Source organism: Trachemys scripta, chromosome 7 (genome assembly GCF_013100865.1).
Source record: "Trachemys scripta elegans isolate TJP31775 chromosome 7, CAS_Tse_1.0, whole genome shotgun sequence".
Classification (NCBI taxonomy): Eukaryota; Metazoa; Chordata; order Testudines; family Emydidae; genus Trachemys; species Trachemys scripta.
The window spans coordinates 107,037,418-107,064,735 of record NC_048304.1 but is presented as its reverse complement, the minus strand read 5'-3'; the positions used below and the strand labels follow the sequence as shown (position 1 = coordinate 107,064,735).

At 42.1% G+C, this 27,318-nt stretch overlaps 1 protein-coding gene across 1 annotated transcript; it reads left to right on the top strand.

Annotated features, from left to right (window-relative positions):
* Positions 1-21,690: 21,690 nt before the first annotated feature.
* HMX3 (H6 family homeobox 3) lies at positions 21,691-24,662 on the top strand. Its single transcript, XM_034776616.1, has 2 exons — positions 21,691-22,395; positions 22,757-24,662. Exons 1-2 carry the CDS (start codon positions 22,071-22,073, stop codon positions 23,362-23,364), a joined length of 933 nt encoding a protein of 310 aa, XP_034632507.1. The 5' UTR covers positions 21,691-22,070; the 3' UTR covers positions 23,365-24,662.
* Positions 24,663-27,318: the final 2,656 nt, after the last annotated feature.

Genomic DNA, 27,318 nt, shown 5'->3' with positions numbered 1-27,318 from the left:
CAATAATCAATAACTTGGCTTCGAAATAAATAATATAACAGTCACAATATATTATCTTTCAGGCTGGCCTTATACTAACCATGAAATAGGACTTGGGAAGATACAAACTTTAGGTAAATGTTAAAAATGGAATAACACTGAGAACAGGAACTAAATGAACTAGAAACTTCATAGCTTCCCTACTCAATTCATTTATAATTCTCTTCCATTTAGAAAAAAACAAAAACTAGTTTCTAAACAAAACAAAAAAATCTTGACTCGTCTGACTTCAAGTGCAGGGCTACCACTGTGTCTGTAAGTCATTCAATTGTGCCAACCCACTGGAGGGGTTTCAGCAAAGTGAATCATCTTCCTGACCCCAATTCAGCAAGGCTTTTAAGCACAATCCATTGTTATTCAGCAAAGCAATTAAACATGCTTCATTTTAAACATATGCTTATTTAAGAATATGCTTAAATTAAACATATGCTTAAGTGTTGGAGCCAAAGTTAGAAACCTATTTAGGTGCCTAACGGTGCAGTAGGCACCTAGTAGGATAAGCAGGTTAGCCACCCAACTCCCAAATCAATAGGAGTTAGTTACCTACTAACTTAGGTGCTTTTGAAAATCCCTTAGTTGCCTATCTGCATCTTTAGGTGCCTAACTACTTTTCTAAATCTGGCCCTTCACGGCTGAATCTGAGTCCCAGAGCGCTGCAATACACAGGGCACAGCTACAGAAGAAATGGCAACCTTCATTCTGTGTTTCCTTGTTTGGGTGGGCTTTGGTCAAATCCCTAAATGGTGTGCACCTATTGGCCTTTATTTATGCTAATTAGATATGGTCCAGAGCCAGAACATCCAACCTGAAATCTGGTTCTGGGGGCAGGTGCAACACAGGAAAAAGCCAGCTTTCTGGATCTGTTTTGGGTGCCACAGAACTTTCAAGAGAACAGGTGATCTTATGAGTTTTCCATCATTCTAGCTGGCGTAATTTAGGGATGAAAATCTCAGAAGAATAATTTGCCCAAGTTTAATACCATCAACTCCAACTACACGTTAATGCTGGCTTACCCTTGGATAGGAACTTTGAACCCCAATCTAAACCTAATGCAGATCCAAGCAGCACAAAGGTCTTCACTAATAGACACACACAAATAAATAAATAAATACACTAGAAATTGTTTGGCATATTTGCAGCCATTATGTAGCTGTGTTGTTATCAGTGTTGTATTCGATAATGACCCACTGTTACACCTGCTAGACTTGTGCATAGTAAATATACTATGTGCCTGATTCTGTGCTACCAGTGTATACATCAGGAGTAACTTCATTGGAGTAAATGAAGTTACACCAGTAGAAACCAGGCCTAAAATACTGCTGTGGTGTACTTCCCATTCACATCCAGTCTTGACTGTTACATCTGATACAATGTTACTGATGTATCCTGTATATATTCACTATATATCCTATAAAATGAATATATCTGTACTTGTACTGAATCCAATTGATACCAGTGAGATGATGTATGCCTATCACACAGTTCATAGTATAGAATATTGATGTATGAATGTATTGTGTGAAGGTGTCATTTGTTTGCCATTGAGAAAGGGAAAACATAGCAGGTACTTACCATTTAAAAGAGAAGAAGCTGCAGCCAGCAGGTTCCACTTGAGGAGTCCTCACTTTGAAGTTGCAGCCTCTTGGCTCTGCCAACTTTAAAGGGCGAGCCCTCAGAAAGACATGCTGAGGAAAAAAGTTTCTGTAGGAAGGCAACCCTACATCAGGAAGAGTTAGTAGGGAGCCGGTAATTATCACGCTTGGTGGTCTGGAGAAAGGGATTCTGTCTATCACCACTGTGACTTATAACTTAAAAATTTGTTGGTAGTAAGAGAATTTTAGGAAGTGGAACTGCATGATTCTTTAGTAGAAACATCTCAAAAACCAAAAAGGCCTTAATCCTTAGCAAAGATAAAGGGCTACGTTCTTGCTTTTGCACTTGGAGAGATGTGCAGCTCGAAAGTCAGCTAGAATTCCTCCTGCCGCAGCAGCAGCTTCACCACATATGCAAGGGTTGGAGCAAGTGCTCCTCCTTCAATGCCTAGACAGCTTTGCTGGCAGGTGAGGAGAGATGGGGCAATGGCCCTTCCCTCATTCTGGCCCCTATTGTGGAACAGCTGTTAGCAGCAGTAGCACTAGTATTAAGCTGTGTCTGCACTTCCCAGTGCAGCTGTAGCCAGCCTGTGCATTGAGGTGCATGGTGGGGCCATTTTATACCCTTCTGTGCCCTTGTGTACCTGAGTAAAGCCAGCCATAACTTGGGCCAAATGGCTCAAAATTATATAGGTTTAAATCAAACACTTAGGGTTTGATGATTTTCTTATCAAGTAAATAGCCATGTTTACAATCACTAACAGACTACTAACTCAGTGGGAGCAGATACACGCTTCAGTAACTTCTAGATATATAGTGGTCATTATTCACGACTATTTTTTCTGGCTGTCATTTATATGTGTTCTTCCTCTTCCCACACTAACCAATAGTATTTAAGTATGCAAATGAATTGAGGAATAGGTCAAAGATGAAGGAAGGAGAAACTAGATTTAGATCACTTCTAATGTTATGATTTCACCACTCGCCAATGCGCTCTTCAGAGGATAGCAGCTATTGAACAGAGCAGGGATAGGGGGTTGAATAAATATGAAAGGTAAAATTCTGAATTTCTTACTCAAGCAACTTTCAGACTGAAGTCCATGGGAATTTTTTCCTGATTAAGAATTGCAGGATGGGTTCAGACTTGGTTGTTCTTCCAACCTTCCATCTATGTTTACAGATATCCTGGGGGGTGAATTAGTGTTCCAGATTAGGGCCAGTTCGTGCTCCTATTGAAATCACTGCTAAAACTTCCATTGACTAGTACAGGACCAGACATCTTGAAAGATGCCTTCAGGGTTCTTTCTTTGATTTTCCAGGGTGAAAATCCTTCCAGGATCCAGGCTGATGTTGGAAGCAACACCATTGCTTGTTGGTACACAAAAATGACCCTGATCCTATTACAGGCCAACACCATGTGGACAGTGGAGACCTTACCCTAATTAGTCCCTAGATTTATTTAGTTAGTTATTCAGCTTTATAAAGAAAAAAATAGAAGTTCCCATACCAAGCACACTTATAATTTGGAAAAATAAAAAACAACATTAAGCTACTTAAATCCTCTGCTGCAATCATAATCAATAGGACCCCAAAATGTGTCATTCAAAATGTGATGCTCTGTCCAAACCTCATCCCATCCTGTCATGAAATGCTTGAGAAAAAAGATGTTTTTGCAATATGAAGTGCTATAGCCCATTTTCCCAACTCGTGACATTGTATGGGAGGTCAGTTTTAACTTGAGCAGTTGGAAACTATTGACATTTTTCAAGATTTGGGACACGAGCTACATCCCTGGATCTGTTCCTCTGAATTTGGCTGAAGTTCAATGCTAGATGCAGATGCAAATGTTGTGGGGGAAGTGACCCCTTCTCCTTAATTTAGGGTAATTAAGATCTGGATCCGAACTATGCTGCTCAGAGCTATCTCTACCACTAGACTGCAGAGAGAAAAAGCCCTTTATAATTTATGCTGCTTTATGGTGGGAAAACTCGTTGCTAATGTAACGTTTAACAAAGATACCCATAGATGAGACAGCATCGTCCAGTGCAGAGGTTCTCAAACTGTGGTCTGTGGACCACCAGTGGTCCGTGAGCTCCATTCAGATGGTCCGCAGATAGTTCCCTCTAAGGAACTCTCATGCTTGGGTGGCCACACATGAGAGAATGAAGGGCCCCCCACCTAATTAGTGGAGCCGTGCAGGCATGGTGCCTGGACCCTAGACAAGATGCACATGTAAGGTGAGGTGGTGGCCTTGGGGGGGGAAGGGGATAGGTGGGAGGGGCAGTGGGGTTAGGAGAGGGGGTGGGAGGAATTTGGGACATGCAGGGCTACGGTGACCAGAGAAAGAGGCAACTTTCCCCAGCTCCAGGGCTGTGGCTGCCAGGAAGAGACGGCCCTCCTTCCCAGCCCCAGCTTTATGACTGCTGCAGCGGGGAAGAGAGGGCACATCCATTGCATTAGAAAGGTAAGACTACTGATATTAAAATATGAGTTGTGTGCTTTTATTTGTAGAACAAAAAAACAATTATTATTACGGGTTTTTTTATATAGTGCTGTTATCCAAAGCGCTTTACAATAGTTAGCTAATGGTACAACTAACATTTGGAAAGATCATTAAGTGGTCCGCGTACACCCTCAGCAATTTTCAAGTGGTCTGCAAAAAAAAAAGTTTGAGAACCACTGGTCTAGTGGATAGAGTACTGGGACTCAAGAGACATGCGTTCTATTCCCAGCTCTTCTAGTGACCTGCTATGTGTCCTTGGGTAAGTCACGTTTTCTCTGTTTCTTCTCCTATGCTTTATCTCTCTTGTCCATTTAGATTGTAAGCTCTTGGTGGCAAGGACTGTTTCTTACCATATGTGTGTACAGTATATGTATGCACTATGAGGCCCCGATCTTGGATGGAGTCTCCAGTGTTACCCATAATACAGATAATTAATACAATGTCATCTTTTTAGGAAAAGTGGAACTTTTATTAAAGAAGTAATTTAATTTGATTTACCCTATTGTATTTAAATAGAAATATAAGGTTACAATGGGAGGCAGGAGGGAAATTCCTAGAGCGATGACTGGAATCAGTACAGCATTTATTATAAATAACATCAGCATGCAAGTCTAAAAATAGTCTCCCTGATGCTGCGTGTATGACTGATATTAAAAATGACTGATTTAAAAGAAAGTGCTTCATCTCTGTTGCCAACCAAGAAGGTAGGGCTCTAGTATTCTCAGACTTAAATGCTGCCAGTATTTCACGTTAGAATAGTCATAAAGTTAAAGGTTAATAGGCTGTACAAATGACAGAGTTTAAAGGGGAAAAAATGAGGATGGGAAACTCTTTAGCACTTAGGGAACATTTTTAAAATGAAGCTCATCTCTATAATGTAATTTTTCTATATTCCTTCTCACGCTGTTGATCATTATTGAAAATATTTCTATTTGCATAAGTGATTTTTCCTTCACTACCCATCTCCGTTTGCTTTTTGGATGATCATTACTTCCTACAGTACATGATGACTCATAATCCTGCCAACTGACATAACAATCTGCGACCATGAAAATGTAATAGTGCAAAATTAAAATTGTGGCCAGAGAGGGGTGATGAGCAGGGAGATATTGTGAATGGGGGGTGCTTTTATTTAATTGTGACTCATTAAAATTGGTGGGGAGTAAAGGCAAACAGATACATTACAGGTAAATGGAATTTTGTTTAGGTATTTCAGATTGGATCTACCCAGTTAAAGCTTTCCACAGTTGTAGTGATTAGCAAAGGATATTGCAATAATGGCCTTGTTGCAGTCAGGGCCGGCTCCAGGCACCAGCTTAACAAGCAGGTGCTTGGGGTGGCCAAGGGAGGGGGCGGCACCTGCGGCAATTCGGAGGCAGCAGGTCCCTCACTCCCTCTAGGAGCGAAGGACCTGCCGCTGAACTGCCGCCGCCGATCACGGCTTTTTTTTTTCCCCCCCAATTGCCGCCGCCGATCACGATCGCGGCTTTTTTTTTTTTTTTTTTTTTTTTGCGTGGGGCAGCAGAAATGCTGGAGCCGGCCCTGGTTGCAGGTAATTGCATACATGTTGCTGTTCCTAAGCTGTAATATAGTGATGAGATAAATATGACCGGATAAGAGAAATACTTCTAAATGGAGACCATTGTTTGTCACATTTGTTTTTATATTGATAGATGAAAAGGAATTCTTGCTTGTGTCATCATTATTATGTTTGTATAAGCATCATCATGGATGTTTATTATTATGGCAGTGCCCCAGGGGTAACCAAGAGTGGGGTCCCATGGTGCTAGGTGCTGTACAAACACAGAGTAGTAGATGGTCCCTGCCCCAAAGAGCTTACAATTTAAATAGCATTCTGTGTAGACCCTCTATTGTAACTGGTATATATGAGTTGATGGCAATAGTTTTAAAGGCATTTATTGCTGCATTATTGAGATTAAAGTGGAAGAGAAGTATGACTCTGTTTAAAATGCACTATTTGTTGGATGCTATTCCTTTAGGGCCTGATCTAGTGCCCACTGAAGTCAATGGAGTCTTTCCAATCTGGTCCCTAATATATTGGCTACAAGTTTACCAACTTTCCTTTCAGGACTGAATTTTCCAAGAAGCAGTTGCCGCCATCCAGTGCACCTTCAGGCAAACACTACAAGGTGGGATTTACCAAAGGCTTATGAATGGTGAAGGCAGACTGAACATCAAGCCCATTGAGGACGAGTGCAAGATCTGCGCAGGTAGGCTCTGAGCATGTACATTGCACAAGAATTTGTAACAGGAAAGTCAGACTGACCCTTGGTTTTGCTGCCTGCTGCTCCTGTGCCTCACCAGCTGCTCCTTGCACTACCCATTTCCCCTTCCACACCCTTCCCACAAATTTTAGGAAGCCCAAGAGCAGCCCCTACAACGTGCCCTAAAAAAAATGGCAGGAAACAAAGCATGTTGACTAAGTTGAATGTTACTGATTTACTCTTAATTACAGCAGCAGCAACTCAATATATAAAATAAATATTGAAATAAAATAACAAAGCCCTGCCTGATCCTCCTTAGTTCCTGAGCAAAAGGCAAGTAGGGGAAGGGTCATTAATTGATGGTCCAGCCTGGGTCCCCTGCACAGGGATTATTTCATGCTCAGAGACCAGTTCTGTGAGCTGTTCTACACAAACAGAGCCCTATGTCTTCACAGAGCCCCACTGAAATCACATGGGGCTGCACAAGCAGAACAGCTGGCAGGGTCAGGACATTAGTGAATATTTTGCACTTATTCTGTGCACAGAAAAAGGCAAAATTGGAGACTCCTATTAAGCATGTTTTTGGGGTGCAATTATATTGTGTGCAATTATATTGCATTGACCCAAGACTGCATTGGAGTCATCCTTAATGAAGAGGGTAGCACAGAACAATTTTGCCACTATTTCCATTAATTTTAAAGAATAGGCACTTCCCCCTGTTTCTTTATTGCCCTGCCGGCATTCAAGATCTCAGCTTTTACAGCATCACTTTCCTGCCCATTTTAATAAAATTATTTTAAATCGACAGCATAATATTGAAGCTCTTATTTAAAATATATGTGAGCATAATGCTCTAGTATTTTTTTCTTGTAACACCAAATGGAGCACTGTAAAAGTACTTTATCAAGTGACACCAAACGAGCCTACATATCTTAGCTTACATTGCATTCTAGATTTTGGCACCCATTTTTTCTGAGATAAATAAACGCTTATAATCAAAACAGATTACCTTAGGCATTAATTAGGGATGTATCCTGCTATTGCTTGTGCACAAAAATACTGATTCAAAGTCCACTGCGTTAATTGGAAAGACTCCTACTTGCTTCAGGTCCCTAATTCAGATCAGGTCCCTGATTCAGATACTGAGCAGCATTTCTTTTATCTCAAACTGTGAGTCATATACTATTTTGGGGGCAGACTGAGATATCCTAACATTGAGTAGTACATCACTCCACAAGTAACTTCACTGATCTTAGCGGGACTACTTATGGTCTAGGGGTGTGAATAAGGGTATCACAACTGGGTCCTTTGTTCTTTTGTGCACAATTGCTGTTGAGGTCAAAGGAGGTTTTGCTCACAAGTCACAGATAGAATATTCCCTATGATCTGTCAGCCATTAAGCAAGATGGTGGCTTTCTGTCTCTCTAGTCATTTTCAACTGATATTACATTGAATATTTTGGGAGCTATCTCGTGATTCCCCCTTAATTCCCACAGGTGAGCAGTTACCGGTGCATGGGATCCCACTGAAGTTAATAGGATTACTTGTGTAAATAGCTGTTCACCAATGGGAGGAACAGTGGGTTGCTACCTGTTTTTTTTTTTTTTTTGTAATTACTAGTCCTTTACCCATTTTTACAGCCAGATAGAACAATTATAACACTCCAACAATAAATTGCACTTTTCTTTTGAAAAAGAGGCCAGGCCTGAAAGTTGAGTGAAAAGAGTGAGGCCTGTAATTGTTTATTAGCTTCACTTGTGACAATATATCTGGCTTGCATGCCAAGAAAAGTATAAACAAATGGCAAGTTATTGGTTTTTCAATAACAAGATTTAAACCAAGGCAATAAAAAACATATCCTATCTGATAGTATTTATGAAACAGTTAATATTGGCAATACCTTTTCCATCTCCTCAAAGTTACACATATTGTACAAACTTTGATCTATCTCTAAGAAGAACAAAAATACTTGCTGTAGAATATCCAGGGCAGTGAGTCATTCTGTTGGAAAGGGAAACAATGTCCATGTCTTCTTATGAAATTCTCTGATATTAAAATAAACCAAGCTGTAGTTTTCTTGAACTTTGTCTGAAGTATTGGAGGGCACAACTAACACAAAACCTTGTTTTTAGTCTGTAATCTTAGAATGTATACTCAGATGTGACTACTTAATTATTTTCATGTTTGAGAATTTTATAACACCAGAAAATTTCTAATTCTTAGTTTTGACCCAAGGTACAAAAGCATTTTAATTAATTAATTAATGTAATTATCAATGTAATTATGCTCATACAAGCACACAGAAGACCTGATCCTGCAGCCCATGCATACATGTGACTGCCATTGAAGTCAATTACAGTTCTGTGAGTGCAAGTGTTGCAGGATTGGGCCAAAGACAATAAAACATGAAATCACAGACAAAATTCTGGTCTCTCCAGTGCTGATCTCTACTGTCTATCCTGTGCATTAAGTTGGATACCTAACTCACATTTATTCCTTTGAAAGTCTCCCCCGAACTTCCATTGATATTAGTGAAATTTCAGCAGATGGACTTTGTGCAGAACGTAGGAATATAGAATAGAAAACTGCACCAGGAATCTCATCGCTAAAATCTATAGTTTGTTTTGGAGACATTTGCCCTTGTGTATATGTATATCTATGAACTCTTACACAGACAGGCAGGCACACATACAAATTCAGTGGGGCGGATCAGAGACGGAGTGCCTGTGTCGCTGTCCAAAGTGCTGAAAAGAGGGTACGTGCCATTCAGAGTAACTTTTTAAAGGAAGAATGAGATAAATTCTAGGCAAAGGTGGCAACACAATGGGAAGACCAATTTTTCTGTGACTGAAACCATTGTGACTTTGACATCAACTTCAGTGGAGCATGTTTGAGCCCTAAAACATATACATCGGGAATTTCTGGGGCATCTAGGGGCACGTATATTGAAACCTAGTTATTATACACAGTTGCATAGAACCCAGCTGAAGTCAGTTAGCTAGAATAGTCACCTATAAAATGTAAGGTTCAGTCCTGCTCACAAATAGATGTTTTTGTAAACAAGGCCAGACACCTCTCAAGCTTCCTTAGATATGGTTACCACCTGAGCATTGTATTCATAGTTTGCCATCTCTTTATATTTATCTTGTGAAAATTCAAAGCTATCTATCAATAATTTGCTCTCTATCATACTGCCTCAAAGTATTCTGATCAATATAGTATCATTTCAAATCTTATTTACGAATGTGCAGGACATTATCAAATGACATCCAGAAATATTGAGCAGTGTTCTGCAATCCCTGATCATTTTACTTGAATTATAAAATCAGCCTTTGCAACAAAAAGCTCTAACATTCTATAGCTAAACAGTAAGTATCTTATCATCTCTGTTTGATTTCTTCCTAATGAGGATTTTTTGTACAGATGTTCAGTCAATACCTGACCCTAATGTGAAGGAACTGCCCAAAGGCCTTAACTTTCAATTAAATGAACTGACTATGAAGCAGATTCTGCTTTGGTTACTATTTGCAATAAAGCTCATGAGTAAGAAACTAGTGGCAAATATGAAATGTTATATCTGATGATTAAAATGGAAAAGGCATCGGAGATGTCTGAACATTTGCCCTAGATTATTTAAGAGTCGTCTGTATATCCTTCATTCCTTTGCAGCTCTCAAGCATAGCAAAGTTACAAAGCATAATAAGCTCTTCACTATATCTTGATGTGTGCAATGTACTATTTTCCTGATTGAATTATATAAGGAGCAAGGTGATCTGTCTGATTTGCTTAATCCTCCTTGCTCTGCTATAACTTACAGTAAAAGCATTGTGCAAGTCTCTTAGTCTTTCTGGGACTCAGTTTCCCCATCTATAAAATGGGGATAATAACATATTATAAGAATACATATCTGTAGGGTTTTGAGGATGAATTATTTAGCATTTGTACAGGGCTTTGAATATATAATGTGCAATATTGTTCATATTATTTTGTTAATTGTATTCCATTGTAAATAAACTGTAGTGTGTATTAAGCAATAGAGGGTCCTGTGGCACCTTTGAGACTAACAGAAGTATTGGGAGCATAAGCTTTCGTGGGTAAGAACCTCATTTCTTCAGATGCAAGTAGTGTGTATTAGTATCACATTTCATATATATGCTAACTCATAATCATGTCACTTGTTGCCTTTCACAATAGTGAATTAAACTTTAATTCTTCCTGGTTGCTAATATGAACATGTTGTTCAGTCATACACAGTCCCTCTTTATCCATTCTTCCAACATTAGTCATGGATGGTCTTAAACTGAGAAAAACTGGAATATCCATATCTAAGATGGAAAGTCCTTGATTCTGTAACTAGCCTTCTTGTAGCCTCATATGGCTTCTCAGAGAGGAGCAAATTCTAAGCCCAGATCCTAGGCTGCAAAGCTGAGATGGGCATTGGGCACATGCATGCAGATTAACAGGCGTTTCATGGAACCATTGCATGGCTGCTCCATGAAGGTTCCAGCAGTCCCTAATGAAGCTATGTATATGTGTAAATGGAGGATTTCTATAGCAGTGGATCCTCCAGTCTCTCCATGACTCTCCACTGGCCCAGCCATGCCCCATCCCTAAACCCTGCTTGCATAGCCCCACATTCACCTCCCTGAACAGCAGGACCACATTGGTTCCACTGGCAAGAAGCCCTCTGCAGATAATGAGGCAGGAGCAGCATTTGGCCCAGCCTATGAAATATCCATCCTTGTTCAGAGATCCCTGGGAAAGAAGCCTACTGTTGTGATAAGTAGGCATGAGGTGATGAATTAAAGATAGTTTATTTGCCAGTTTAGCTTTAACTTTCCTGGCAGGTGTGGGTTTAAGGCAAGTTGGTGATGTTATTTTAACTGAGTTTATTGTTGGAGAATTTCCAGGGTGTTTTTCATAATGTTCAACTAGAACATACAATTTTTTAAAAAAGTCTTCCACATATATGTACAAAATGTATATAAATGAACACTTCTATAAATACACAGTTAGCAGAGAGGGACAAAATTAGAGGTTTAGAATTTAGTTTTGGAGGAATGGGCTATCTTCCAGGCTCAGTCACAGGCTTCCTAGGTGACCTTGACAATGCATCTCTCTGTGCCTCAGTTATTTTATCTGTAAAATGGGGATATGAATACCTACCTAAAGGGGGATAAGAAGCTTAATTAATTAGGGCTAGATTCTACCCATCCCTGTGTGGGTGTGTAATGGAGGAGGAGACATATAGAACTTCCCTGGCTACGTGTCCTCGTGGAGAACCCAGACATGGGTGAGTGCTTACACTCAGAAGAGTATAAGGACTATGTGATCTTATTACCTCTGCAAAAGGCATGGGAGAGGCTTGGTCCCTTGCTGCACCAGCTAAAAAAGCTAGTAATTATGGGAAAAGACAGAAGAAGGGAATGAACACTGCACTCTATGAAATGAATTCTTCCTGGGCTTCTTGAAATTCCAGGAAACATTGCACCTGCCCGAGGCACAGGGCTTAACATTGCTCCTGTTGGAGCAGCCTTCCTCTGCATAGAAGTATTGTGGCTTAAAAGTATGACAGAGCCCTTTATGTTGGAAAGGCACATTGAGATCATTGGATGGAAGCTGCTATCTATATATGAAATACTAGCACAATTAACTTATGTTGCAAACTACAAGTTATTTTTTGGTTTTACCAACTACAGACCAGGTTTGTTCCTATTCAGAGTCCATTTATCCCAAAATTTCCAGAAGGAGCAGGGTTATCTTAGGATCTTTTCATAAAGTGCAATATTTAGCTGATATCTATAACAGCTCTTGTGGAATTGCCAAGGTCTATGATATAAATCTAATGCGAGAGTCTTTTTAAGAAACTGATTTTTGATTCAATGGACCGTAACAACTTTTAAATCAATGATTATTTAGAAACTCCTAAAACTGCAGATAATTTAGCTGCAGTACGCACATATATTGTCTATTCTGTTCTCACTGAGTTGCACATAAATAATCTATATTTGTCTGGGTCTTGACTATACAGGTGGTTAAGTGTGGATTATACCAATTCTTTTTCCAGTCAGTTCAGTAAAATGTTTGGAAACCACTCTCCCTTGGAAGGGGTTTAAAGGATGCCCGAGAGGTTCTATATCTCTTGTTGACTTCAGTGGAAGCTGAAGGTTCTCAGCAGCTCCTAGAATGTGCTCAACACAGGTCTGGTCCCAATATGCCTAAGAAGTGAACTATTTGTGACAATGTAGAAATTTTCTTCTCCATATTATACCATAACAGATGTTATCATAATCTGTATTGCTTTTTCATCACTTATGTATGTTATTCAGGAGGTTTTGGCTTGGTGTCATAAGCATCGGGCTTGGAATGGAGGGTCTCAAGAACCACAGGTTCCAAAATCAACCTTCTGAAACAAGTGAATTGAGTTATCATGAAATTTACTGCATGTGGGTCATTTGGATGAGACTTTGAGTGGTTAGGTCCTTTCTGTTCTGCATGGATAGCAAAGATCCCATTACAGTTTTCATAAGACCAAGGTTTTGCCCCAGTATCTTTAGCCAACATTTGCTCTTCTTGCAATACAGGGCTGTGAGTTTGCTTCTGATTGTGAAAGATGATGCATACATGTTTAATGGGGCAAAGTGAAGGAAACAACTTTCTATACGTTGTTGATTGGGTAGAGTGCTTGATATAAATTGACTGTAGATTTCATTGGGTTTTAATATCTGGGTTGGTGGTTGCTTATTTTAACAACTTTTACTACTACACAGTATAGTACTGTAAATATAGGAAATAGACTCGTGTCATGCACTCATGGGGAGGGGATAGCTATGCAGGCTTGTGATAAGTTTATGACATAATATCACCTCCTCATACCTGTGCATGCAATATTATGCATAATATGACATGTATATTATATTATACATCATATTGCACAAGGCCATATGACATGCTTACTAATCTGTTTTCCCTGGACTTAGTGTCACACTCCAAACCACAGAGCAGCTTCAGGCGGATGGCATTTTACAATAATAAACCCACCTAGAAATGTTTTCTCCTTCCTTCAAAAATTATCCCATCCTGAAGGCCAACACACGTCAGGTTCAGCCCAGGTTCCATAAACAAAAGTGTCAGAAATGAAAAGGTCTGTTTTCTCACAGCCCCACAAGGCTAGAAATGAGAACTTTATCCTATTTTGAAGGAGAGACTGTTAGCCTGCCAGTGGGTGACATCAGGTCCTGGAAAGGCCTGAGACTTGAGACTTGTACAGTCATTCCATTTGTAGGGATAGAAAGGTTATTTTAGGTCATTTTTGGAGGTGTTTTATATTTACTACTTTTAATTTTTCTCTCCTTCTGAGCCCTTGACATTGTGACTCCTAGTGATGAAGGCACTTGGCTTTATTGATGAAGGGATACAAGAAAAAGTTAAATAACATAAGAATTTAAAACTCTCTAAAGCATTCTTAAAATAGTTTTCTCATACCATCTGTTGTATAAACACAGAACAAATCATAGTGGAGTGGGATGTCCAAAATAACTTACTCCTAGCTTCTTCACTCATGAGTAATGCATCCATCCCAAACTCATGCTGATGAACTCTTTAAACTATTCTACACCATAAACATTCCATTTGAAATTAAAGTTGCTTTCCTTTAGTTTGTAATTGACATTTGATTCCAGTGGGATATTACAAAGGAAGTGATTGAAGAACTGACAAATACAGAAGATTTTGTATATAACTGAATTTTAAAATATACCCTGTGATTTTTAACAATTTGAAATAAATGAATAAGAGATACCATTTGTAATGTTTATATCATAAAACATCCTAGACTTTGGTAGTGGTTTAAAGTGTGCACTGATCCATCTTTGATGTTTAAGGAAGGGGGTTTTGCTGCCAGGATAAAATAAGGGAAGAAGCAGCATTAAAATGTATCTGACGGTGGAAGTATCCATTATAGATGACCGGTGAAGGTTGAATTTAGTCTGCCCATGCTGGAGGAATAATTTATACAGAGACAAACTGTTCTCTGTGTTCCTGGTCCCTTTTTTTCTGACTCTGCACAGGCATGTTGCCACCCACGTAGGCCCCAATTCAACAAAGTACTTAAGCACTGCATTACTATAAGCATGTGTTTAAAGTTAGCAATGTGCTTAAATACCTTGCTATATCAGACTGCTGGGTAGGTGCACTAGATGTTAAATGCAAGTGTGTTCAGGCCTAATCCTAAAACTCTTACTGCAAGGTGTCATGCTTCTGCAGTAAGTAGTCTGTTGCAAGCCCCATGGTTAACAACTCTATTCCTTTGGCAAACAGCACTTTCTCCTGCAAATGCAAAGCTTGTCTGTGCAGAAGACAGTTTGGGGGAACTAACTCCCACAGGAGCTAAGAAGTCTCCAAGTCTAAGGTTACGTCCAGACTACCCGCCGAATTGACTAGACGCGATATATTGATCCCCGAACGCGCTCCCGTCGACGCTGGAACTCCACCAGGGCGAGCGGTGGTAGCGGAGTCGACGGGGGAGCCGGGGCTGTCGATCCCATGCTGTGAGGACCCAAGGTAAGTCGAAATAAGATACGTCGACTTCAGCTAGGCTATTCCCGTAGCTGAAGTTGTGTATCTTACATCGACCCTCCCCCTCCCCCCAGGGTAGACCAGCCCTTTGGTGCACTCTTCCAACTTGCTTTCTCTAATAGAAACATAAAGCAGCATGGGCCCTTTTATAACAAACAAAATAACTTTCAAAATATTCTACTGCACACACACATCCTGGGGAGAGGCTGAAAGAAAGAGCAAACCCTCTGGGACAGGTGTTTATCAACTCACTTAATTCACTCCTTGAAGATGCTCAGATACTATGGTGATGAGAGTGGTACAAGAACCTGAATAGACTAACCCAGAATATCTTGCAGCTGATAATTCTCCAAACATATAAAGTTTGTATGGCTTATAGTACTGCATCATAAAGCAAAGATGATATAACATGTAATCTCAAAAGCACATGGTGCAAATGTGTTCCATGACTCTACAGAAATGTTTCTTTATAAAAATAAAATTGCAAAAAAAAAACCCCCAACCACCCCACAGAAAAAGAGAATGTGTTCGGATAAGATAAACCACCAGATAAAACACTTTGCAGTATAACACAGGGCTATACCTAAAAATAAGCAATTACTCTAAATCACATCAAGTAACTATTGCAAACATCACATTTACACAACTGATTCATGTGTAGATTAGCCAATTAATTTTGAATGGAAACACTAATGAAATAATTATTATGTATTTAAACCACAATGATAGCAATCCAGTTCTAGAAACACAAATTAAATAAACAAAAATAGGTGAGGCATGGAGCTACCCTGATTTACACTGGCTGATGATGGGACCCCCTGTGCCCCTATCCTGTTGTGATGGATATAAAAATAATAACTGTGTGTTCCCTTAGCCTGATAACAAAAGAGACCTGAAATGGGAAAGAAAAAAAGGCTGGAGTTGTATGGGGGTTTTGTTGTTGTTGTTTTGTTTTGTTTTTTGGCTTCTTTATGATATATAAAAGAGGACTGCAAGATCAAGATTTCTTTCAGCAACAACAGAGAAGTCTGTCCCCCTGCTTTTTACATTAGCAATTCAGGTCTCATCTACCCTGGAAGACTCCATGGACAACTGGAGAACTAGTAAAATTATGTCCTTTTAATACAGCCTGTTAAAACACTCTTTTGGTTGGGGAGATTTAAAACCTGTTTAACTCAAACACTGAGGGAAGAGGGAGCCTTTGTTAAGGATTTAGCATCTCAAACCTTTCAATTAAGAGCAGAGAGAGTACCCAATCCACATTTCTAGTCATCTGAGACCTACAGCAACACAGGCGCGATCAGATTTGATTTCTAAAGTGAAAAGCAAGCAGAAGGGGGAAAACACCCCACTTTCCAGGCCTCCTTCCCAAAGAAGCAAAAAAAGGGCAGAAGCCTGTGTCGTCATCCGCCCTCCCCTTTTGCAGGCTGCCTTTAAGTGACAAAGATGCCTATGTGCACAGAAGATGCTCATAAACTACTAAGGCCAATTGCTGGTATCCCTTCCCCTCTCCTTCCACAGATGTGCCTCTCGGCTTAGTCATTTCTGTATCTACCTTGGGACTTTTTCTGAATTCAGTCATTTCTTTGCAGGACTTTGTAACTATAGGGGCCAAAATATATAGGTGACCAAGAAATGTAATATACATTTTCATTGGGGACTTCATTATTTCCAGTCTAATGAATGAGGTAGCCATTCAGATACTACTGCGATGGGTGACAGTGCAAACCCCTAAATTGGATATTTAAATTTGTCTCTAGTTCTATCCCTATCATGATTGTTACAAGCACATAACTCAGCAATACCTGAACAGCATTTATTGCAACATGCTGTATGAGCAATTCCCATTCTGTTCTATCACTCATCATGGTCTGAAAAAAAGTTACATAAATGGAAGAATATCTGTTTGAGATTGTAGCTGTAGCAGATGAAAATATTACATTGCTGGATCAGTGTAATCCATTGGTGGGTTTATAGACCCCAAATTTTCCAGGGAGTGACATAAATCCTCAGAATGTCCCTAACTGCAAGAGTTTGTTTAAAAACTCACATTGCTGGACAGCTCCTTGTTGTCTAAGGAAAGTTGTACCTGTTTGTTCCATGTACTTTCAATCAGAGCTAGATTCAGAATGAGCCAGATTAGTTTTTAAAATGAAAGGAACGAGGGAAGGAAACTTTACAATTTGGAGTAATTGAATTGTTTAAAGACAGATCTTCCCCTCACCCCCTTCCATTCCATTCTTGAATCTACAGCTGAAAATTTGATTTTCCTCTTGTTATATGCCAGATCAGATGTTCATTATAGGTACTCACATTTATTTCAGATTTTCAGAATTATACTTGGTTTAAATGGGTGGGATACTTCGTATTTATTTTTTTCTTCAGAATGTTAATCCAGATTTTGGATTCAATTGTGAATTGAGAACTATGTCAGATTACCAGTCTAAAGCCCAGTGGGTGGATTTACCCATAACCACATGTGTAATTCTTTCAGAGGCAGCTTGGGCAACATCGATACTATTCTGTACTTAATAAATCTTTCAAGTATAATGGAAGATTCAGGGCCCAGAATCTGGTCCCAATGGTTGGATGGCTCAGACCATAAGCAGCCATGTGCCCTACCTCTTGATGAAGTCAAGTGGCAAGTCTCTCCCACTGCTTTGTTCAGCTGCCTGACACATCCCAAAACCCAGCACCTGCTTATCTCTATTTGGTAATCTGTTCTCATGCACCCATCATCATGGCATCTAGGTGCTCTGAGACAAGACTGTGGTTCACTGTGGGGGCTGCTTGGCAGCCTACAAACTAGACAGTTGCTGTGTTCTGATACCCATGCTGGGAAAAGACAGACAAAGAAAAACCCAGTGCATGCTGCCTGCCCGTGAGCGTAGAGACAGCCTGGCCTTTAAGTGTAGTAGGTAGTCGGCCCTACGTAAGATTGACATCTCCTTTATGATAAACAAAGCTGATAGAGAATTTGAGTTAGTTCTTTTCAAAATGGAATATGTTTTTCCCTTATTAATCTTGTTCCACATTCTGACTGTACAACATGTTTTGTCTACATTGTATTTCCCATTCACAGTTTATGCCTATACTTTGCATATATATATATATATCCCTCTACATATTCCCCCTTCAACCTGCCTGTTCTATATACATGCGGTTCTCCCTGCATATTCTTCCCTTCAACCTACCACTTCTGTGTGTATGGATATTCCCTATTTAGTCCTTTTTAATCTGCTTTCACACAATATTGGCATGAAAGAACTAGAAACTGTTTTCCCCCTGCAATACAGCCTGTATTTTCTGTCTCTCCCTCACTCCCTGTTCTCAGTTAGAAATCACTGATGACCACGTATTGTTAAGGCTTTTCAAAGGACTCGTGCGAAAATACGCGCACTACTTGATGCAAAACCGTCACATCTTCAGATTAAAGGCCCGTTTTAGCTCCCGGCACATCCTATTCCTAATTCTCATTCTGCTGTGTCGTTGCAGGCTTGGCACTCCGTCCGTGAGGCCTATTCTGACAGCATGAAATAACGTTTACAAGACGACTCGTGTTAGGAACAAAGCCCAGAAATTGCAATGCCTCTGAACACAGCTCGCCCCGTTCAACCAGACATATTTTATAAAGAGGGGCCAATTCAATGCGACTGAAGGCGGGACCGTAACTGTCTGGATCTCTGCACTTTCTTCCTTCTGATCCAATTCACGACGTTAAAATCAATGTTCCCCGAGTACAGTGCTGTTCTAGCTGAGGTCTTTTCTAAACTCTCAGTTTCAATGAGCTAGTCGTATGCTGATGCAATTCTCCTGTTCCCTGTACACAAAACTTGTGCTGGTTTTACAAATATAGAAATAAGATGGATCTTGGAGAAGGATATTTTCCCCCTTAGAGCCTTGTAAAAGAGCTACTGATTTGCTTCAGTTCTGTTTCTCATACGGGAGTTGCTACCGAAATATGGGGAATTCCAACAGAGGGCGCTGTGCGCTTTAGTTTTGTACTAGAGAGAGATGAAGCCGGACTGGGACAGTAATACAAGGGGTTTTTTTTGTTTGTTTTGTTTTTAGTGTTTTCCACAATAGCCGAAGTGCTTGAAATATCATTTAAAGCGAGAGAATTAGGTCCGGAGTGACTGGGACGCTGAGGTAATGTGTACAGACAACTTGCACCTTTTCTCTTTCTTCCGATCAGTTCTCCCAAGAAGAGCCCATACCAATGTTAAAGTTTGACAATCAGGATGACATCATAGAATGAAGCTTTGGAAATAGGTGACCAGACATTATCTTCTGCAAAGACCCTGAGAAATAAACTGGTTAATCTAAAAGGGAAGTATATACAAAAATAGAGGTGTCCTGACATGTATTTTTAATGCCTACATTTCTTAGATTTATTACATCAACTATCCTTGTGTGGGCAAAATACCAACCTGTCCAGTAATTCCCTGCCCCAGATTCTGAGTCTGTAAGGATAAAGTCTTCTTTACTAAAAGCATCAAAGGTACAACTTTTTCTGGTGGACTAGCGCTGAATGCATCTAACGCGTGGAATCAGTGATGTATTTATTCTGAAAAACGTCACTATACACAGATCATGCTTTTATTCTTTTATTTCAGGACAGAAGATTACAAAATAACGTGACGTCAGTATTTTGAAATCGAATGGACATGTGAGGCAAAGTTTGTTGGAGTTTCTCAGAATAAGCATAGCATCATTGATTCCAAGGTACAGAATCGTATTTTAAAAAGCATATGCTTTCTAATTGCAGGAAAGATTATTGCAATATGATTTATATGAATATTGGCTGTGTGTATTCATAAAACCTACATATCCGTATAATATCGAGACAGATATTCCTGTAGCGGAAACTACGTTTAAATTTATAACATTTAAATATAGTTTCCCCTTCAGGACACAAGCTAGAATGTAACTGAGATTCATGGAAATCCACAGAAAACTATGCTCAGAAAATACCTGAACGCAACATAAAATGGGTTTCTTTTAAATAGTGTTATTTTAACAGAAGTTTTTTTATAGGAAATGAAGCCAGCAAATTTTGTAAACTTAAAAATCCCACTCCATATTACCCGTTCATATAAAAAAATTACAATGCAGTTCAACTAGTCTTAATTTTTAAAAAGTTCCAGTCGTAGATTCCAAGTCGAACAGAAAGGTAGCAAAGTGGGAAAAGAAAAGAACTCGTACACGTAAACCGTGGGGTTTATTTCGGATTCTGCCAGATGACCTTTCTTATCTATTTGTTGCCATTTCCACTTGAACTATTTAAGTAGTGACAAATAATGTTCGACTCTGCAAGTTAGAAGCTATTGCATATTGTGCAAAATGTGAAGTGAAGCGTTAATAAAAAACTATGCTTTTGGCGTGTAAACCGCAACCTTAAATATCTGCAAACACAAGAAGCGATCTTCCAAAAAAGTGCGGGCCGTGTGAACGTTGCTAGTTTCCCCCCATTGTAAAAAATAAATTGTGAACAATAGCCTAGTTCTTAACATTGACAATAAGTTTGTTACAGCGCTACCTGTCCCAAACTCTGTTGTGTTCTACTTTAGAACATATGTGTGGCTAGGAAATATTCGTAAGGGGAAAACTGTAGCTTCTGCTATTAAACTGATAATCATCTGTAAATAAGACCCTTGAAGTGGAAGTATATAATCCAGGTAATACCTTAATAGAAATATCTGTTAAAGGTTTTTTTTATTGAATAAAACCAAACTACACTTTACAAATTACCAGTATTAAAAACGACAGACTTTTCAGCCTCCCTCATTGTTAGCACTATATGTAACATGTTGCTGTGCGCAGTATCTCTCTCTCTCTCTCTCTCTCTCTCTCTATCTATCTAATCAGCTGTATAAATGATATAATATAGTTAATAGAATAAGTGTCATAGCTCTATAACAGACGTATATCCAATACTTTTTCTGAAAGCAGGTTTTTTGTTAACCTAAAGACAAAGTTATGATCTATTGATAAAGGTCAATTTGTCAATGTATTATGGGTGAGTCGAGGACACCATTTTAAAATTCGTGTGTACACAGTTGGGTGGAAACGCACAAAGATCCCCAGTCCATGTAACGGTGAACCACCTTCTTGTGAGACTTTTAGGACCGGGATCTGCTCGGCTCCTGGACGTATGTTGGAGACGCGGGTCAGCTATCCATTTGAGAGTGATACATTTATGGGAGACCAGCCCGTCTAGATTGTTGTTTGGATTCATGTTTAATCTTCCTTCTGCCTTGGTTCTTCTGATTATCTCCATAAGGGAATGACCACGAACTGCCCCGGGCGATCCGTGGCTCTCTCCCCAGTCTTGGGGGTGGTTGTAGGAGGAGACAATGCATAGCTGAGCCTCTTCCCCTCCTCCCCCAACCTCCCCCACATTCTACCCGCACTAGCTGCGTTTTCCAAGGATCTCCAAGCCATGGGGACCTGTGCAGCTGGGGAGGAGAAGGGAGGGAGGGGGAGAGAAAGGAGGAAGTGTGAGGGGGTGGTTTGTGGCATGAGCAGTGAGATCTGTGTCATTTGCCTCCTGCACGTCTAGTGGTGCTTTAGCAGAGCCAATATCCTTTTGTGCTAATAGCCCTGTCCTCATTTGCTGCCTAATTGGACTATATAAAGCCAATAACAGGCGAGCTCTTATAGCCTGAAGCCAAAGCACCAAGTCTAAAGGGGGGCTGGGGGGAGGCTGCCATCGCTGCTGCTGCTCCTGCTGCATGGGGCTGGGGCTGCGCGGAGCCCTCTCCTTTGGCTGCTGCCTAATCCCATTTGCCATTGTGCGTGCCCAATCGCCGTATACGCCCTGCATTTAACTTGGATGACATTTTGATTTCATCATTAGCATCAGGCGCCAGATTGACGCAGCAGCGGCAGCCGGGCTCTGGTCCTCCTCCCCGCAGCAGCCCTCGGTCCCGGGCTCTGTGGGTCTGAGTGTCCCGCGGCTGAGCAGCCCCCCTATGCACGGAGGCGCTGCCTCCTGTCCTCGCCCAGCCGCCCGCCCCACCCCCGCCCGGATTGGGTGCCCAGCGCCTGGGCGGCTGCCGCTGCCGCTCGAGTATAGTTAGAGGGTGGTTTATGGTCTGAGCCGCCGCTGCCCTGCCAGGGACCGGGAGGAGGATGCCTGAGACTGGACAGGAGACCCCCAGCAGCCAGCCGCCGCCGCAACCCAAGGAGTCGCCTTTTTCCATCAAGAACCTGCTCAACGGCGACCACCACAAGGCGCCTCCCAAGCAGCCCCGAGCGCTCTTCGCCCCGGCCACCAAGGGGGCTCTGGATGGAGCCGGCTTTGCCCTCTCCCAGGTGGGCGATCTCGCCTTCCCCCGCTTTGAGATCCCGGCTCAGAGGTTTGCCCTGCAAGCGCACTACTTAGAGCGGTCCCCAGCCTCCTGGTGGTACCCGTACACCTTGACCGCCGCGGGAGGCCATCTGCCCAGGCCAGAAGGTACTGAGTGAATCTGTGTGTCTATGTGTCTGTCTGTCTGTCTCACTCTGCAGGCACGGATCAGAGATGCCCAGCTGGGCTTCTCATCTCCTGGGGCAGGAGCGAGGGCTCGCTCTCCCCACGCGGTTACCCCTGAGAACAGGATGATTTGGTAACTGCTTTCGCGGCATCGTTAAGTGGCCCCCAGCAGGCTCCTTTCTGGGGGGAGGTGAAGGTGCCAGTGAGGCCCCGTGGTGAGCAGGGAGCAGCAGCTCTCTCTTCCTTGCCCTTTGTTGCTTAAGTTTGGGGGGAGGCTGGTTCCAGGGCCTGGGTGAGTTTGCGGATGGTGATAAAGGTGCGGTGTGTTTTTGGGTTTCTTTAGCTGCAGAGAAATCTCTCCTGCGAGACTCCTCCCCGGCCTCGGGCACGGACAGAGACTCCCCGGAGCCCCTGCTCAAGGCTGAGCCGGACCACAAGGAGCTTGACTCGAAAAGCCCCGACGAGATCATTCTGGAGGAGAGTGACTCGGAGGAGGTGAAGAAGGAGGAGAACGGGGAGGACTGGAAAGCCAGGGAAGACAGCCCGGAGAAAAAGCCCTGCCGAAAGAAGAAGACCCGCACGGTCTTCTCCCGGAGCCAGGTGTTCCAGCTGGAGTCCACCTTTGACATGAAGAGGTACCTGAGCAGCTCGGAGCGGGCCGGGTTGGCAGCATCTCTGCACCTGACAGAGACCCAGGTCAAGATCTGGTTTCAGAACAGAAGAAACAAGTGGAAAAGGCAGCTGGCCGCAGAGCTGGAGGCTGCCAATCTCAGCCACGCTGCCGCCCAGAGAATAGTGCGGGTGCCTATCCTGTACCATGAGAACTCCACCGCCGAGAACGGCACCTCGGCTGCCAACGTGCCCGTCAGCCAGCCCCTCTTAACATTCCCTCACCCCGTCTACTACTCCCACCCTGTAGTCACATCAGTACCACTCCTGCGACCCGTCTGAGAACTGACCCCATTCAGCTTTCTGGTGCGCCAGTGGGGAGGGGGTGGCTTAAAAAAATAAATCACCAAACCTCTAGGTCAGGAGAGAGGCCCGAGGAAACGGAGCAGCTGTAAATGATCAGTAATTTTGTAAGTACTCCAATGATTTGTGCAATTCATCAAGCGAATATTTGATGCTCTTTTTTTAATGGGTGGTTGTTAGGAGACAGGGGGGGACCCTAAAAATAAAACCAGAGTTGAAGTGGAAACTTGTAGAGAACACTAGAATTGTTACATCTTTTGTAAACGTGAACAAAATATTGCGCTGATCTTTGTGGCTTTAGTTTTATTTTTGTAAACAACAGTCAATAAATGATCACGGTTTACTCCTCCATGTTTGCCAAATGCTAACGGAAAATGGAAGTTCTGTTCCTTCCCTTCTTTCTCAAACTTGTTAATCCTCGTGGTTCTGTTACAACTCAAAGACTCCACCAACCGTGGCTTTTAATTTAACCAGACGTTTGTACAAATTTGCCTGGTCGCTTTTCCATGTTTTGTATCGTTAGGTTTCTGTGATGGGACTTTATAACTCGAAAGAAATACAGCCAAAAAGAAAATGCTTAATTATATACACACTTTGGGTGAGCCTTATTTATTATCATTTGTTTAGATTTTAAAACAATCGATTGTGGATTATTATTATCCTTGGGTTTTTTCCCCCTTTCTTTCAAATGATATTTCAGCATTAAAAAAACCTGTACCCTTTTGTTTTCTTTTGTAAAACAAACACACAAACAAAAAACTATTGTACTTTTGAACTGTGCAATATTGTACGACAATTCTTAAAGCACTGCTTTTATTTTAATGGCGATAAAAGGTTTTTTTTTTCATTGTATAATTGCGTTCCTTTATGTAGTTAAAAGGAAGGAAGGAAAGTGAAAAGAGAGGGATAGGAGGGGGAATGAACACTCGTCCTGCTAAAATAAATAAATAAAGAAAAGAGGTTCAGTGTGCTGAGCGCTTTAAGTGAAGGACAATCAATCTTTGAAAAATGTTAACTTATTTGCTATTATGTACAGTTTTCTTGTAGAGTCCATGGGGTGTGTGGATTTTAATAGACTGAAATCAAGTGCTGTGTGGACACCTCCATTCTCTCTGTCTTTCCTGCTGTCTGCTCACCTGTTGTAGGACAATTGTTTACTATCATCCCAAGGTGGTTTTTTGGTTTGTTTTTGTTGCCTCTCTAGTTCTGCCAGGAATCGGTCCTCTTTTTAAAACAACCAGTACTGTTATAACTGAATGTTGTGGTGGAAAAATAAATAAAACCCGTTCCTTATCATTTTTAAGTGTGGCTTTGGAAAATGAGACAGAACAGGTGTCTTTCAAACCTTCCCCATTTCCTCCTATTGTTAGACGCACACACACACTCCCTCCCACTGGCTCTCATTCCAGGAACTGGTGAGACAGAGGGCGCATTGTTCTACTAAATGAATAACCACTTTGCTTACTCCCGTGTTGTTATCACGGGGAGGGGTTTTCGAATTTAGCTTTTATACAAATATTGTCAGGCTCCGGGCTGCCTGCGCTATGAGCGGTCTGCCGCTGTTTATTGGCCTTGTAGGCGTATGGTAGATGGCAGGGTACCTCCAGGGGTCATAAAGCTTCCTAGAAAACAGAAGCGTGCCAGCTGCACCCGCTCCCTCTTTAACTTCAGCCCGGCAAGGTATGTTTCTGGCAGAGATGATGTATGTGACTGCTGGAACTGGAGGGGTTTTTTGGAAACGTCATTCGAATCGAAGGGAGCTGCCCAGCAACACCTCCAGGGCCGGTTCCTTGGTGTTGAAATAATAATCAGAGAGCGGGACAATTCATAGCTAACACACACACCCCCACACAAACCCCCGCAGAGGACAGTTCTCTACCAAGGGCCAGCCTGGGAGGCTTTGGTGCTTTTGACAAACATCCTGGGTCGCGGGACTAGATGAAAAGTTTCCCAGGTGGAATCAAAGCAGAGCGTTGCCCAGTGGCGGATACTCTGTTCCCCTGAGGGGTTTCACACAGGGCAGGGAATTGTGGCTGGGGCGGCTGCGAGAGAGCCCCCTTGCCCATGCGGTGACACTCCGCCGCCAGCCCTCCCCGCCTGGCTCCCACCTCCCTGGACATGGAGCCCCCTCAAGGCGCCCAGGAGAGAAACTTGCGCTTTATTCTTGGCTTCTCCGAAACACTGGAGGCCAGACGCGCGCGCACTCCGCCTGGCTCAGCAGCACCTGCCCCCAGAATTGCTGCGTGGGGTGACTCTTGCAGCTGCAATGGTTGTAGCACGGGGAGCATCCCCCCACCCCCTACCCCGGAGGTTATCAGCGAGGGGGTGTCAGCCTGTGGCAGGCAGCGGCAGCAGCAACCCGGGTGCTCGGTCGGGCAGCTTTCCTCTGCAAGCCGTGCTGATCCGCTCAAACTTCCGGCTTCAGCCACGCAGCCTTGCCGCGCATCCCAACTTCAGCACCGCTGCTCGGGGGCTGCTCGGGGCTTTAGCCCGTTTGCCTTGGAGCAGGCCCTGCACTCGTTCCAGAGCAGAACTTCTCAGCCTATTCCCTAGAGAGCAAAGCGAGCAGCTGCGAAAGCCAGAGCGTCCCTTCCCCGGGGCCAAGTGCTAGGGGGCAGCCATCCCTGGCGCTGGGGCACTGCCTCTCTGAAATCCTCTGCTGTCAGCAAGTTCTGCTTGTATTCAGCCTATCAGTGCTTCCTCTGGAGAAGGTCACGTTTGAAGTTCACTCCTGAGAAACGGCCCCAAATGTTTCTCTTGAGGATTTTGCTTCATCTCCTGCGCTCGGTTGGCACCGCGTGCATCGTTATTATTATTATTAGTTCAGATTGGAGAGATAGGATCGTTTCCCGTTTATAGAAAACTGCCCCGAATCAATGTGTGTGTACAGTTAGGGCAGGATTTCGCAAAAGCCCCATTGAAAAGAGATAGTCGTTCATTTTCTTTGCGTTTGGGAGCAAAAGCCTGGCATGTGTCTTGAATGAAAAATAAACAGAAATTCTCAGTCAAAATATGCTGTTCCGTGTGTCACCTACAAACAAAGTGATGCCTTTTGCTGTTTGCAATACTAACTTTGGGGCAAGTCACTAGCAGCCCATTAAAAAGCATGTTGTAATAGCAAATACATCTTGGGATTTTACAGCGCGATGGCACGATGTTATCAAACGCCAAGAAATACTTTATTTGTGGTCAGTGCCTAGAAAACGGTTATTGACTGACCCAGTTTTCCCAAGTCGAGAAATGACTAGTTTGTTGCAAACACAGGTCGTCCTCTGTATTTCTTTTATCTCTTCAGATCCTACACCTGCTGCGTCCATCACCACTCCAGTGGAAGCGTCACCGTGGAGTTCATACGAATATAATTGCAGCAATAAAATGACAGTCCTTGTCTAGCATGCACCAAAGCATCAAACAAGAAGGAATGAGTTTAGAAATCCACAGGCCAAAACTCCTGAACAAAAAAATGTAAAAGGGGACGACAGGTGCAGGTACATACCACTGTCTTTGCTTGCACCTTGTGGTTTAACAAGTTCCAGTTATAATCAAAAAACATTTTTCCTTTACATTTTATACTTTAAATAAACCTTCCATTGAGTGAGATTCGCAATAACGTGCCAACACCTCATCTTTCAGGCGAGCAGCTTTGTCCTTTCATCGGAGCCCATTAACCAGATTAACCCGGCTCTGGGAGGATCTTCTGGTGTGGTTAGAACATGCTGAGAGTTTAATATTCGGCCTTTGGAAATTCACACCACAATCTTTTAAAACTAACTTCTACTCATAAATTACATTTACTCCAACGTTAAGGGAAGCGATTACTTTAATCGCTCTTCCGATTGATCAAAAAAGATTCCTCTAAGTAACTTTTCCTGGTGGTTTTGAATAGTTGACAACGCTCTAGTAAAGTCCTACACTGATCTGTAAAATCTGCAA

What these genes read in the sequence shown, in the direction of transcription:
- HMX3 (XM_034776616.1), top strand. Translation starts at nt 22,071, where the DNA reads ATGCCTGAGACTGGACAGGAGACCCCCAGCAGCCAGCCGCCGCCGCAA. An exon ending in CCATCTGCCCAGGCCAGAAG is followed by an intron (nt 22,396 to 22,756) that starts GTACTGAGTGAA and finishes GGGTTTCTTTAG; the next exon opens with CTGCAGAGAAATCTCTCCTG.